Source organism: Chanos chanos, chromosome 3 (assembly GCF_902362185.1).
Source record: "Chanos chanos chromosome 3, fChaCha1.1, whole genome shotgun sequence".
In the NCBI taxonomy this organism is placed as follows: domain Eukaryota; kingdom Metazoa; phylum Chordata; class Actinopteri; order Gonorynchiformes; family Chanidae; genus Chanos; species Chanos chanos.
Genome location: NC_044497.1, coordinates 3,015,001 through 3,030,672, shown reverse-complemented (window position 1 = coordinate 3,030,672; position 15,672 = coordinate 3,015,001). Strand labels below are relative to the sequence as shown.

The 15,672-nt window shown below is 42.9% G+C and overlaps 2 protein-coding genes across 3 annotated transcripts in view; one reads left to right on the top strand and one right to left on the bottom strand.

Annotated features, from left to right (window-relative positions):
- The first annotated feature begins 308 nt into the window (after positions 1-308).
- Positions 309-4,068, top strand: dcakd (dephospho-CoA kinase domain containing). Of its 2 annotated transcripts, none has more exons than XM_030770104.1 (5): positions 309-410; positions 1,608-1,720; positions 2,149-2,352; positions 3,440-3,527; positions 3,643-4,068. In XM_030770104.1, the coding sequence occupies exons 2-5, from the start codon at positions 1,609-1,611 to the stop codon at positions 3,926-3,928; spliced, it is 690 nt and encodes a 229-aa protein (XP_030625964.1). In that variant the 5' UTR covers positions 309-410; position 1,608; the 3' UTR covers positions 3,929-4,068. The 2 variants fall into 2 exon arrangements, with proteins under 2 accessions (XP_030625964.1, XP_030625965.1); XM_030770105.1 differs by lacking the exon at positions 309-410 and adding an exon at positions 801-842.
- Positions 4,069-10,888: 6,820 nt separating this feature from the next.
- c1ql1l (complement component 1, q subcomponent-like 1-like) overlaps positions 10,889-15,672 on the bottom strand; it is a 4,894-nt gene continuing 110 nt past the window's right edge. The window contains exons 1-2 of the mRNA XM_030770103.1: positions 15,141-15,672; positions 10,889-11,068 (exon numbers count right to left, since the gene is read on the bottom strand). The exon at positions 15,141-15,672 is cut by the window's right edge and continues 110 nt beyond it. Of these exons, the coding sequence (XP_030625963.1) occupies positions 10,889-11,068; positions 15,141-15,672 (712 nt within the window). The remainder of the gene's footprint in view (positions 11,069-15,140) is intronic.

The following is a 15,672-nucleotide window of genomic DNA, read 5'->3' as shown; positions in this document are numbered from 1 at the left end:
TGTTTGTTTGGGGTTTTTCTGTTCGTGTGAAATCAGACATGAAATAAACCACTCATGTTCTTTTCTGTTACTATTAAGCTGGCATGTGTCTCATTAAAAAAAAAAAAAAAAAAAATTAAGAAAAAGAAAAAAACACTCTCTTCGCGTCATGCTGATTTTTGTAACTGAGGACTCGACGGTCATTCCCCCTCCCAACAGCAATTCACACGGTGCCAGTCGCTCTCTGCGCATGCGTTACGTCGTGACTTCGAAGTGCTTCCTCTCGGTTTCTGTGTACAGGTCACTGTAGTTTATCATACGTACAGTAACAGTGATTATGAATGAGTTGGAGCTATAGACAAAACCGAAGAAATAGCTGCTGAATCGCTCAAACAGTCCGGGACTGAAGTTAATCGTCTTTGTCTCATCAGGTTAGATTTAATAAGTATCTCTACAGGAATTTCAGTTTCAAATAGGTCAACAGTCTTGATTATCTAAGCTAATTAAGAGAGTAACATTAATGGTTTGAATGTCATGTTTGTCGCCGGTTTTCCTCATACTTTGCAACTTTTTTTGCTACTGAAAGTTTTCAAGTGGAAATTCACGCTCTCAATAAAACCTTGACAAGACGGTTGCCTAATGTTAGCTGGCTAACTTTCGTAGCTAACCTAATATCCTCCCCTTACAAAACTAGTGTCCTGTTCATTGGTCGAGTGACGAATCGCGTGGTTTTGACAATCTAGCAAAGTAAATATTTTATTTTAAAACATCATCACACTCAAACATTACAGATTGATTCAACGACACAGTGAACCATTTACAGAGGGAGTTAGCAATAAGTCCTAAAAGAAAACATTTTAAAGGTGAAGTAAACTGTTTCTACAACAATGGTAACCCTTAGATATAAGTCACTGTGATTTAGGCATTAGTGTGAGATATAATTTGGCCTTGTTGAGCATTGCTGTTTGTTTTTAAAATAATCGGGTGAAGATGAGGAAGGTTTCGTGGAAGGTTTCATTTGACAGCGCAAACCAGTCTGGCCCGTTACATTAACCACTGATTTCATTCATTTCAAACAACGTTTTTCTCATGTTATATCTGTACTGGAACAGTACAATTTTTTGTTTGTGTTATTGCTCTCCAAATCCGGGAATCACATAGTTACCAACTTGACTGCATACTAGATCCATGTATTTCTTACGCCTGTTAATATAGTTCCGTCATTCACCACTAGAGGTCATCACCGACCTTGGTTAAATTCCGTGAGGTCATTATTATTATTTTTTTCTTTTTTCTCTTATCGAGAAAGGGCAAATTAAAAAAGCAAAAAAAAAAAAAAGTCCCAGGTGAGCTACGGTTCATGCAGAATGTGGAATTTTGACGTTTTATTACAAAAATATTTGATGGCAGTTTGAGGGATTTTTTCCCCTTAACTTTTTGAGTAATCCTAATTTATTTGGGTTTGCTAAATCAAACAATGTAGGCTCCTGGTTGACATTTGAATAGCAGATGATACCAAAAGCTTGCCTGCACTGAAAAACACGGGGGATGGTCTGCTGAACTCCTTTTGGTGTACCATACTCGGGTTATTAGTTACAGTGCTGGTGTGTGTGTGTGTGTTTTTGCAGCATGTTTCTGGTGGGACTTACAGGCGGTATAGCCTCTGGAAAGAGCACTGTGTCCTCCCTGTTACGGGAGCTGGGCTGTCCCGTCATCGATGCTGATGTGGTGGCACGGACAGGTACGGATCTTCACCGTCCAGCCCAGTTTATCCCAGTGTGTGTCTCAGCTCAGTGCTTGTGCCTGGTACCGGACCCGTTCTGCCAGAGCCTGACTGTGTGATAATCAGGGGCATGACATGAATGGAGCCGTGCCAGCACTGAGCTAAGCTTTCTCACGACCCTGTAGGAAAGGAGCTATTGGCTGAGAACAATTAATTTTAAGTCCTTTCATATTGACAGCTGTTTTAACTAGTTGCTCACCTGTGTTAATTATCTGTATAATCATAATTCTGTGTCCATGTTATGAATGTGTACTGCATACATGGTGAATACATATTTCTCTATTGCTCTCTCTCTCTCTCTCTGTGTGTGTGTTGTGTGTGTGTGTGTGTGTGTGTGTGTGTGTGTGTGCGTGCGTGTGTGTGTGTTGTGTGTGTGTGTCTCTCAGTTGTGGAGCCTCAGAGTCCGGCGTACAGCCTGATCGTGCAGCACTTTGGTGCAGAGGTGCTGCAGGAGAACGGGGAGATTGACAGGAAGAAGCTGGGTCACATCATTTTCGCCAACGCCGACAAACGTCGCCTGCTCAACTCCATCACGCACCCAGAGATCCACAAAGCCATGTTCAAACAGATCCTGCTCTACTTTCTCAAAGGTCCGCTCTGCTTTTCAGAGGGTTAACATTGAGATCCACAAAGCCATGTTCAGACAGATCCTGCTCTACTTTCTCAAAGGTCCGCTCTGCTTTTCAGAGGGTTAACATTGAGATCCACAAAGCCATGTTCAAACAGATCCTGCTCTGCTTTCTCAAAGGTCCGCTCTGCTTTTCAGAGGGTTAACATTGAGATCCACAAAGCCATGATCAAACAGATCCTGCTCTACTTTCTCAAAGGTCCGCTCTGCTTTTCAGAGGGTTAACGTTTACCTTCCTTACCACGCTCCATACACGTCAGCTAGCGCTCCTCTTCACAGTTATACTGCTATACACACAGGGTTAATAGACCTCATAGTCATTAAACGTACAATATATGCCATATACAGTAGTATAATAGTAGATGCAATGACCCTGTACTGTGAGTAAATTATGGCTCTTAAAAGGTGATTGCGGTAAACAGATCTTGATACGTTAGAGTGAATTTCCGCAGAGGGAGAGGCACCAATACACTAGCAAAATACATTATACACAGGCGCACAACACATGTTTACTAAGTTTATTGTTTGGATCAGGCAAAATGTGCCGTCCATCCCCAGAACCGCGTGTGGTCTGTCCAATCAGAAACCTTGGCTGAGACCACTACCGCCCCACAGACCGACCAAGAAAGAGTTTAAACCGATGAATGGTTAATGTTAAAGAAAAAGTAGTCTGTCATCACTGTTTGCTTTCTGTTGAATTACAGTTTTAATGATTGCTTAGTTTTTATAATACTCTGACAACTGTTTTGATAACTATTTAAAAGAGATTATTTGTTTAAATTACCGGGAGAAAAAAAAAATGGCGGTGAGATTAGTGATGTCATCAAAATGAAACGTTTCCTTGCCAATCAGTCCAATCGATGTCCTCTCCCTCTGTGGTCATTTTCATTTCTGAGGGTCCACGGGGTCTTAGTCTGTGATGTCACAAAGAGAGCGGAATTCTGTTGTGACATCATAGCCGCAGTGGCTGTTGCTGTGGGTCTGGTTCTAATGACCTAGCGTTCTGAATGGCTGGCAGCGTTCTAACAGGCTGTCCCTGGTTCTGACAGGGTACCGGTACGTGATTCTGGACGTTCCCCTGCTCTTTGAGACCCGTCGCCTCACTCGGTTTCTGACCCACACCGTCGTCGTGTACTGGTAAGAACTTCTTCGCGGTTACATGGTGTAGATTCCTGCTCTGAAATACACAGCGTGTTTCACTTTCACTTTCACCTTTTGCTTCCTTACACACCATCGATGACTCCACCCTCAGTGATCCAGCCACCCAGCTGTCCAGGCTGATGCAGAGAGATGGCTTGACTCAGGAGGAGGCTGGGCAGAGGATTGCTGCCCAGATGCCCCTGAATGAGAAGCGTGGTCTGGCCAGCCACGTCATCGATAACTCCGGCAGCCGGGACGACACCCACAGGCAGGTCCTCAGGCTTCACACCAAGCTGGAGGACTCCATGGAATTCCTGGCTGTCCGGGCTATCGCCATGGCCACCGTTGCCGGGCTCGGTGGCCTCCTACTCTACACTGTGAAGCTGCTGGTCTCATAGCAGCCAGCAAATTTGGAAGTTTGGATTTGGATTTGTTTTTTTTTTTGAGGAAATCATTGCCCGTGGTTTCCACAGCGATGAATATGCATAAACAAATAAAAGGGAGGAGGAGTACACTGCAAGGTTTAAAGATGGGTTTGAAAAAAAAAAAAAAAGTTTTTGTTTTTGGTTTTGTTTTTGTTTTTTTTTTATGGACTAACAAAATGTTTTCAGCGAAACCATGATAAACAGTTTGTTTTTTTGACACTGTCTGAGAGAGCAGCTGGTGTGGCTCGCGGGGTACACTGTTTTCGTAACGTGAGGTAACACGTCATAATAACCCCCCTGACACCTGACGTAACTCTTACTCAGAGCACTGAAGCTGAGTTGTGTGAGCTGGGTCAGTTGTGCATTACTGTGTCATGCATCACATGCAGAAACATGTTGTCCTGTATGACAGACGTGATGACTGTGCAGGGTCCACACTAAGACAGAGAGAGAACAATCACCCTGGAAACGTGATGAATTCCCAGAGCACCGTGATTGGCTTAGCGCTAATGCAAGTCGACACACCCTGTTTCTACATGTCAGAACACACGCGCACACTTACAGAAACAAAACCACATATAATCACATCCAGTAGCTGCTATAATGTTTTTATTAGAAAGAGGGAATGGGAATTGTATCATATTTGTGTGTGTGTGTGTGTGTGTGTGTGTGTGTGTGTGGTTTCTGTTTTGTTTTGTTTTGTTTTTCAATAAAGATAGATGATTTCTTCACTTCTGCCTGGTTGTGGATGCTTGACTCAAAGCTTTTTGGATGTGCATGCTTCAGAGGGCTGCTAGTATACAGCACTCACTGCTCGGTGCGTATGCACTGCAGTTTTGTACTACAAGCTCAGCGTGTTTTTTGGTAGAAAACGGGGAGGGGGGATGCCAAACGCATATTTGTTGGGTAACTGACAACAAATGCTCGCTCTTTGACAAATCCAATTATATGCTGAACCTGGAAACACAATGTAACTGAAGTGTGTAACTGTTCTTAAGGCGACTGGGGAAGTGGAACAGTAATGCCGTCTGGCATGTGCAGTCGTTAAAGTGAAAACACTCTCAGAACCATCGTGTTATTTAACACGTTGACCTGACCTTTGGACAATGGAAAACTGTTCACTTGTACCAGGCCTTCCTTACGGAACAACCAGGTGACAAGACAGCTACCATCGAACCCTGTTACACATTACCTCATTCACTCTCTATCTCAAACACACACACATAGACACATTTATGTGCTCTGTCACCCTCTCATTCATCCACCGTCCCTCACTCACTCACTCACTCACACACATACACACTCATTCACTCACATCTGTACGCATATATACATATATTTACACTTGTATGCATGTATTTGTTCACTTTGTCATTCATACACATACCCATCTCCTCTGTCACACACACACACTTATCCACTCTCTCTTCTCTTCTTCTCTTTCACTCACACTCACACACACACACACGTATCCACTCTTTCTTCTCTTCTCTTTCACACACGCACTTATCCACTCTCTCTTCTCTTCTTCTCTTTCACTCACACTCACACACACACACACGTATCCACTCTTTCTTCTCTTCTCTTTCACACACGCACTTATCCACTCTCTCTTCTCTTCTTCTCTTTCACTCACACTCACACACACACACACACACACACACGTATCCACTCTTTCTTCTCTTCTCTTTCACACACACTTATCCACTCTCTCTTCTCTTCTCTTTCACACACACACTTATCCACTCTCTCTTGTCTGCTTCTCTTTCACTCACACACACACACACACTTATCCACTCTCTCTTCTCTTCTTCTCTTTCACACACACTCATGCACACACTCACACACACACACACACAGTGCATTTATTTAATCATTCACTCACTCACTCACTCACTCTGTCTCCTCAAGCTGTGAACCATTTTCAGTCCATATTCAAACTTATCTTTAAGCATCTCTGTGAGCTGTGTGTGTGTGTGTTATGATATATGTGTGTGCGTCTATGTGTGTCTGGGTATATGTGTGAGAGCATGCATGTGTTGGAGCACATATGTATGTGTGTGTGTATGTATGTGATTGCGTGCATACATACGTGTGTTTGTTTGTTCTCTTTGGGCAAGCCTGCAGTGATGCTGTCACCCATGTGTTTAAGTAGCTAGTTCCCACCCTTAGGTCACTTCATCTTTAGCTCGTCTGATCCTACAAATGAACATTTAGTTCTCTTACATTCAGCGCAGTTCAAACTGTAATTGTGCCCCCTCAGATGTTTCTCTGCCACTGTCTGACTGGGCAGTCTGATACTCGGTTGTTTTAATGGCCGATTAAATTTTTCCAGTAGACTGTCTGTCTTCGTGTTTATGTATATATGTATGTATCTATTTTGTCTCTGTGTATCTATTTATGTGTCTGTCTGTCATGCCCGTCCATCATGTCTGTCTGTCTATCCGGACGGTCTTGTCTGTTTGGGTTGCTTTTTGACCTCAGGTGTAATCCTCTTTAAGTGACAGTCTGTTGGCCGTAGTTCTCATAGCTCACCCCCCTTAAGAAGTCTTATACTAATGCAGAGTGACAAGGGCCAGCAGCCCCCCAGAACTGGACCTCCTCAGAGCCACACTGTGTGTGTGTGTGTGTGTGTGTGTGTGTGTGTGTGTGAGACTGTATGTAAGGGGCATTACACAGTGTCTTACATCTCAACTCTTTCAGCCTGCTCCTGTCTTCCAATATACTTTAGGGGCCAGTGTACCACCAAGCCCAGTGTTTGAAAGAGTGTGTGTGTGTGTGTGTGTGTGTGCGTGCGTGTGTGTGAATGTTACAATTCTGTGAATTAATCAGTTACTAGGCTGCATCTTTCATGTTGGCAGAAAAATATGGTAGAATTTTATTCCACAGTATTCAGAGGATCACGCTAAAACAACAACCCCATAGAGCAAACCAACAGCAACAATTATTATTATTATTATTATTATTATTATTATTATTATTATAACAGCAACAACAACAATAATAACAACAACAATAATAATAATAATAATTTATTTATTATTGATTTGCCTGGGCAGCCTGGCCCAGTGTTTTCTGGTTGGCACTGCCCCACCCCCTGAGCGGGTACACTGGCACTGGTCAAGTCACCCGGCATGCCCATGACAGTGCTCATAGGCATAGCTGAGCAAATGCAATGTGACAGCCGCTGTCTGTGCACCAATACTACTCATTCTTTTCTTACACACACACACAAACACATACACACACATACGCACACACACACACACACACACACACACATACGCTCACACGCACACTGAACTTTGGCTTCTCATGCTGTATTCTGTGACAGTCTTATCAGTGCCAGGGCCACACAACTTTTAAACTGAGATATGAAAGTTTGACATAATTTAAGTGTAATGAGATAAATACAAAGAGAGGGAGGGGGAGAGAGAGAGAGAGAGAGAGAGAGAGATGGAGGGAGGGAGGGAGAGAGAGAGAGAGAGAGAGAGAGGGAGAGAGAGAGGGGGAAAGAAAGAGATAGAGGGAGGGAGAGAGAGAGGGAGAGAGAGAGAGAGAGAGAGAGAGAGAGAGAGAGAATAGCTTTGTCTCAGTTACAGCCTGACCTGATGGACAGCTGGGCTCCGACATTTTGCAGATCCTATATGACATGGTAGATCACTAGCTAACTGAAAAATCTGAGGGTGTGTGTGATTAAGGCTGATGTTGCCCTAAAAATCAATGCATGTGTGTGAGAGAGGTAAGACCTGAGAGAAATGAAACTTTTGTCCCATTGTCTGTTTGTCTCTCAGTCTGTCTGCCCTTCTATCTATCTATCTATCTATCTATCTATCTATCTATCTATCTATCTATCTATCTATCTATCTATCTATCTGTCTGTCCATCCACAGTTATTGTAATGTTCAATTAATATATTATGTTTTGTAAGCACTGTGACTATAGAAATGGAAACTGATGAAAATATAATGTTGTTGTTGATGATGATGATGATGATGATGATGATGATGATGAGGGTCAGAAGAGGGTCTGTTAGTTCGTTTTGAATAGAAGGTCAGCTGGAAGGCGTTAATCTCCCAATTCGCTGATCACAGTCTGCATAACCTCTTGTACGTAACTTGCAGTAACTTCCTTTCCCGAGACCACGTAACCTTACGGAAAGACAAACGAGGGCAGAGAGGTTCAGCGCGAGCCTGTCTGCGCTTAGCAGCCAAACCTCCCGCCTGTCTGGGGTGTTGACATCTTGATGTGAAATCTCTAATTCGAGAACACACTCACATGCCCCGAGACCACGGGAACGGACCGTAAGGAAGACGGAGATGTGCCTGTGGGAAGTCGCTCCTCTCCGTGGTAACGACTCTGGAGTGCTAATTGAGTCCCACAGAATTGTGCCATGGGTCGGTAGAGCGGCGAGGTCACATACCAGATAAGCTCTGCTGCTTCGCAGCCATGCTAATTTGATTTCGACAATATTTGGTCTCGAGCGGGCACTTTACCAGACGCAGATGAAGCGTAACTGTGAACTTTACATTTAATCATACTCGTAATAAGAATTCTGCATTTGAATAACCCTTTCACTCCTCAACTAGTCTTAATCTAATTCTGTAAAACAATATTATAACCATTTAATGGGGACAAATCATATCATAACTCTGTCACTATTTGCAGACGTAAAAGTCCTAAAAGTTATCAACCTGTTTGGAAATGGTATCGTCACTCCTTACTGGTACTTTGAACGCAGGCTCCACTTTAGTTTGTGGATGACATCATCTGAATAGCTAATTAACCTGAGTTATTGAACGTTGGTGAGGTGTAACTTACTCTGTTTAATACAACATTTCTGACATATAAGACGTGAACATCCTTTGCGAGTCTTAATCATGAAAGAAAGAAAAGTACAAAGGCGAATTGCAGCTTAAGCGCCGTAACTAATGTTCGCATTTGAGAACTTTTCAGGCCCCCCGCCCCACCCGAGTGTGGCATTTTAGAGACTACAGATCTCTGACAGGATCTCGTTCTTCTTCTTTTTTTTTTTTTCTACTCCCCCTCCCTCTGTTCCTCCTGCGTTCACTCGCTTTTTGTCCAAGACGTGGATCCTCTTTGATTAAGAGAGACCGTCATGCCTCCAGACATCTGGCATTTCACACTCTTTATATTTAGTGACGTGATCTCTCTGTCTATTACACCCCCCCATCTCTCTCTATCTCTCTCTCTCTCTCTATCTCTCTCTCTATCATTTTCCGGTGAATATCCTCATCTTCTCTGGTCTCCCTCATTGTCTCCCCCTTGTTCTTTGTTCATGTTCCTCTTTCCATCCACCCATATCTCTCTCTCTCTCTCTCTCTCTCTCTCTCTCTCTATATATATATATATATATGTGTGTGTATGTATGTATGTATGTATGTATGTATACACACACACACCTTTCTGTCGCTCTTTCACTTTCTAGTGAGTATCGTCATCTTTTAGCTTCACTCTCTTTCCCTTCTTCTTCTTCTTTATTCTTGTTCCTCTGTCCATCCATCCATTCAACTCTCTCTCTCTCTCTCTCCCTGATAGGCATCTCATTGTCTTGCTGGGCTGTTAAAAGACCTCATTCCATGCCTCTCATACGTGGAGAATGGTGACAAATGTTAGGACGTGTCAGTGCTTTGTTCTTCTAAATTCATAGTCACGCTCTCCCATCGCTGCTTTATCAACAAAACACATCAAACCCGCGTGAGTGACTGGCTGCATTAAGTGAGAAACAGGGACAAGAATTAGAAAAAAAAAAAAGCCATTTATTAGCAAAAGTAGAGATCCATCTGCAGTACAGAGCGATCTTACACACTGGTCATCGTCTACAAGCACCTTTTAAATCCATCTGGTTGTTTTTTTGTTTTGTTTTTTGTTTTTTGTTCTCTTTGTCATCCTTTTCATCGTTTTGGTACTTTTTTCATTTTCATTTCGTTTCTTATTATATTCAGACATTTCATGGACAGAAGAGTAAAATTCACCTTCATGTTAGCCATCAACGGTCACACATGTTCCAGTTCACAGCTCCCTGCCTCCAACATTGACTGAATTTTACTCCATATTCCTAAATCTACTAATGCAGATCACAAAGAGACAGAAACACGCTGGCTGATGTTGAAAAGACATGAGCACATCCATATTTCACACACACACAAACATTAGTATCACCATAACAGCTCAGAGTTGAGGAACGGGAGCAAAACTCGTGGACGATTTTTCAATTATAGTAATTTCTCAGCTATTTTGTTGGAGGAACATTTACAGTATCGTAGAGGGAATCACAAACAACAGGGACGTTACAGAGACATTATATGAATGTAAAAGAATAAACTTGACTTGGCTTGACTTGTGTTGACCGGCAGCAGTTCAGTTAATCTTCCATCACGGGGAGGAGATTGAACAGAGAGAGAGATAATGGTTACAGGTCAGTATGGCGTCTGTGTTGTGTGAGACTAAAGGACAGAAAGAGAGAGAGAGCTTACTGTGACTCACACAGACTTGACAATCAATCAATCAGTCAATCAATCAATCAATCAATCAATCCATCCATTCATCCATCCATCCATCAATCAATCAGAATTTCGTCTATACAAATGGTTCATCATGCATTGTAAAAATGAATAAATCAGTATGCTCACCCAGACCATCTATCTATCTATCTATCTATCTATCTATCTATCTATCTATCTATCTATCTATCTATCTATCTATCTATCTATCTATCTATCTATATTTTAGAAAACAAAATCAGCCAATCAATCAGTCAGTCATCTGGCCAACCCATCCCTCTCTCCCTGATGTACAGGTCAGATGTTTCTCTATAATGGACTGTGGAATACAGAGCACTCTGCTGTTTGAATGTGTAACCTCTGACGTCTGCCTCCTGGCCCCTGGACTCTTCCCTCTCTCTCTCTCTCTCTAGTCGGCGTAGAGGATGAAGCCAGTGAAGGTGCTGTATTTGTTGCTGTTGCCCCCGTGAGCTTTGCCTCCGTCCAGTTTGATGAAGACCTCGTCTCCCGGGTCCAAATGAAGAATCACGCTGTTGGAGGCATAGTCGTAGCTCTGATCCTGATCCTGAGCTATTGCGCTGGCCCGAACCTGGACACAAACACACACACACACATACACACACACAGAATATCATAGGAGTTTACCATCTATGAGGCATTGATGGATAAATGAATGGTCTGATAGCTAATAGAGAGACAGAGAGACAGTTAGACAGTTAGACAGAGGTTGTCACAGATGTTTTCACAGACCAAATTGTTACCAGCCTGGGCACTGATGATTGTCTAAGCACTGCAAAATCATTATGTCGTTATCATCAGTCATTTTTTCCCCCTTTTTTGGTACTGAGATCGGTGTTGTGACACGTGCTCTGTTTTCATCACAACAAATCCAATCAGTTTTGTTTATTTCTTCTGTTAGTAACAGTGTGATATCATGGTTATTATTACAGTATTACCCTATCATAACATGCTTCTACACACAGTATTACTATAACACAACACAGTTATAATTAGTGGTATTGCGTAGGCTGCTAAGTCAAGGTTATCATGCCAGTTATCACTACACAACACAACATTGTAACACGGCAGGAGTAATCACACTACCACAGCAGTTACACAACATCAGGAACCTCATAACATTACACACAACATCACCACAGGAGTTGAACAACATCAGGAACCTCATAACATTACATACAACATTACCACAATGGTCAAACAAAATCAGTAACCTCATAACATTACACACGACATCAGTAACCTCATAACACTACACACAACATCAGGAACCTCATAACATTACATACAACATTACCACAACAGTTCAAACAAAATCAGGAACCTCATAACATTACATACAACATTACCACAGCAGTTACACAACATCAGTAACCTCATAACATTACACACAACATCAGTAACCTCATAACACTACACACAACATCAGGAACCTCATAACATTACATACAACATTACCACAACAGTTCAAACAAAATCAGGAACCTCATAACATTACATACAACATTACCACAGCAGTTACACAACATCAGTAACCTCATAACATTACACACAACATCAGTAACCTCATAACATTACACACAACATTACAACAACAGTAACCTCATAACATTACACACGACATCAGTAACCTCTTAACATTAAACACAACATCAGGAACCTCATTACATTGGATACAACATTACCACAACATTCAAACAACATCAGGAACCTCATAACATTACACACAACATCAGTAACCTCATAACATCACACACAACATCAGTAACCTCATAACATCACACACAACATTACGACAACAGTCAAACAACATCAGTAACCTCATAACATTACTCATAACATTACCACAACAGTCAAACAACATCAGTAACCTCATAACATTAAACACAACATCTGTAACCTCATAACATTACACACAACAGTTCAAACAAAATCAGGAACCTCATAACATTACACACAACATTACCACAGCAGCTACACAACATCAGTAAGCTCATAACATTACTCATAACATTACCACAGGAGTCGAACAACATCAGTAACCTCATAACATCACACACAACATCAGGAACCTCATAACATTACACACAACATTACCACAGCAGCTACACAACATCAGTAACCTCATAACATCACACACAACATCAGGAACCTCATAACATCACACACAACATCAGGAACCTCATAACATTACCACAACAGTCAAACAACATCAGTAACCTCATAACATTACACACGACATCAGTAACCTCATAACATTACACACGACAGTCTGGCCGGTTACTGTTTCTAATACATTAACCCAGTAACATAGCTATGGCTGTGACCATACAGTAACCTCATAACATTTTGTATTACAGTTTTATGACCTCCACAGTCTTATACAGCATTTATCACTGCATGTTATCACAGTAATGAAGTCCCAAAACGGTTACTTCGGCATGCTGGATAAAAAGGCGCATCTTTGGGAGTGTTGGGTCTCTATTTTGGTTACTGTGGTTGGTTCCTTCACCTGAGTGAGCTGCACGATTTCGTTCGTTAGACAGATGGACAACCGGTTGGGTGAACGGACAGGCTCTGAAGTCAGTGAAATGTCAGGACATGAGTACGGCAGTAGGGTTTTTTTTTGGGGGGGGGGGGGGGGGGGGGGGTAGCTGCAGGCTACGTTCTTTACGATGAATAATGAGGCTGAGTCAACCTGCGGGGGTGAGTCACAGCTGCCACATCGGAAAAGCCCCTACAAGGGGTAAAATCGCCCACGACTGGATGCAGCTCAAGGTCAACTTCAAAAACCCCTCTCTGACCGACATGCCAGGACCGCGCATCTCAAGTCAACGACGCAGGTTTTCAGGATTAGACCGCGGATTCGCTCCACCAGAATGAGACTGCGGCATTTGCGTGTCTCAGAGAGTTTACGCTCTTTAATTACGCTCTTTTAATTACGCTCTTTAATTACAGTGTGACTTAGGGTCCTCCAGAGCGGCCGATACTCCTGATGGACAAAGACAGTAACCAATTTTTCTCACATTTTTTTTAATCATCTAAACCCAACAAAACATTCATTATACTCAGAAACAAAACAACGAAACATACATTGTCATCACATTGCACTCAGCCTTTTCCTCTGATCTTGACACCACATGAGGAGTTTATTTGTCTGAGTATGATAGAAAGCAGTATGTGTGTGTGTGTGTGTGTGTGTGTGTGTGTGTACTGTATTTGTGTGGACTCAAAAGTAAAATAGACAGAGACACTAACAGAAAAAGAGTTAACAAGTCTTTATGTTTGTTTATGCATGTGAGTACGACAAAAAGTGGTGTGTGTGTGTGTGTGTGTGTGTGTGTGTGTGTTGTGTGCGTGTATATGTGTGCGTGTGTGCGTGTGTTGCGTGTGTGCGTGTGTATGCATGTGTGTGTGCGCATGTGTCTGTGTGTGTCTGTGTGACACACACACACACTCTCTCACTCTCACACACACACATGCACATGCACATGCACACACACTTACACTCAAACTAATTTTTGTCACAATCACACATTTTTTACACATTTCCTATTTACAGAGTTGTGTGTGTGTGCGTGCGCGCGTGTGTGCGTGTGTGAGTGTGCGCGTGTGTGTGTGTGTGTATTTGTGTGTGTGTGTGTGTGTCTGTGTGAGTGTATGTGTATTAGTGTGTGAGTGTGCGTGTGTGTGTGAGTGTGCGTGTGTGTGTGTGTGTGTGCGTGTGTGTGTGTGTGGGTGGGTGGATGGGTAGATGCCAGAAACGCTGTGCTGGCTCTGTTATGTGCTTGGCTCGAGGTGTTTAGGAAGCCTGTGATTCAGAATGACATGCAGAATTATACTGGGGATTGTGTGCTTGCGTGTGTGTGTGTGTGTGTGTGTGTGTGTGTGTGTGTGTGTGTGTGTGTGTGTGAGATGCATGAAATTAAGAGTGAAAGGATTCCATATATAAAGAATATCTTTTTGTTTTTTGCTTGTGTGTGTGTGTGTGTTGTTCCTGGTTTTATTACAAAACTCATCAGGATCACAGGTCCTCATCAGGATGTGATTATCTAAACATATTGTCAAGGTCAAAACCACAAAAACCAGTGATAAGTCTACTGTATAGTATATTACCACAGATATAACTTTGTATACATTGTATTGAAGTCACTGCAAGTCCACAACAGAGAGAACAGGAAATCTCAACACCCAAAACCGCATTTCCCCTTAGAAACAACTTCTCTGGATCTCTGCCAAACCACCCTGCACAAGTGAGTTCACAGCATTGCCAAACGCAGAGAAATACCAGCCACACTTACGGCCGACTGAATGTGCCCAAGGCCTACCATGCTACAACACCTCAGACAATTATCACCTCAACAAAACAACACACCAGTGATTCATGCACCACATACAGATTCATTATCCATTTGCATTTGCTCTACCATTTGTCAGGTTATTGTTCTTTGTGAGAACAAAGCTGTAAGACAGTTATAGTAGAGCTCTCTGACTAATGTACTCGCCGTGTGTAATGTAAAACAGTGCAGTGCAAATTATGATAAATAACAAACTATCTGAATAAATATGTTAAAAATAAGTCAATTCAAAAATGCTCGGAAGAAGAAAGCCAAAAGAAAGAAAAAAAAAACCAAACTGCTCACCTGTCCGTTTTTCAGCAGGTCTGCCCACATGCTGGTGCCGTCTCCGCCCCTCATCAGGACGTTGTAGGTAAAATAATATGTCCCGGGAATCTTGCACACAAACTTCCCCGCCGAACTGTCATAGTTACTCCCCAGATTCGTCACCACGTCATCGAAGCGTAGAATCTCGTAGCCTTCCTGCGGGTTCCGTAGACCCGCGTAAAACGCCACGCGTGGCCCCATCGTGTACGTCGCGGTGCTGATACCCGGTCTGCTGCCCAGGGCCAGAATTCCGGTTCTTTCTGCGTCCCCAGGCGGTCCCTTAGGTCCAGGTGGTCCGGGAGGCCCGGGAGGTCCTGGTGGTCCAGGTAGTCCAGGTTCTCCTGGCGGTCCCGGGAGTCCTGGTTTCCCTGGTCTACCTGGCTTGCCCTGGGGTGCGTGGGCGTAGGTTGGTAGGGGAGGCCCTACACTGTGGTCGGTCAAAGCTTCAGCCTCTCCCTGCAGGCTGGTGGTGCCCACACCAGTGCCAGTGGTGGTGCCACTTTTGTCCAGG

What these genes read in the sequence shown, in the direction of transcription:
- dcakd (XM_030770104.1), top strand. Translation starts at nt 1,609, where the DNA reads ATGTTTCTGGTGGGACTTACAGGCGGTATAGCCTCTGGAAAGAGCACT. An exon ending in TGATGTGGTGGCACGGACAG is followed by an intron (nt 1,721 to 2,148) that starts GTACGGATCTTC and finishes TGTGTCTCTCAG; the next exon opens with TTGTGGAGCCTCAGAGTCCG. An exon ending in CCTGCTCTACTTTCTCAAAG is followed by an intron (nt 2,353 to 3,439) that starts GTCCGCTCTGCT and finishes TGGTTCTGACAG; the next exon opens with GGTACCGGTACGTGATTCTG.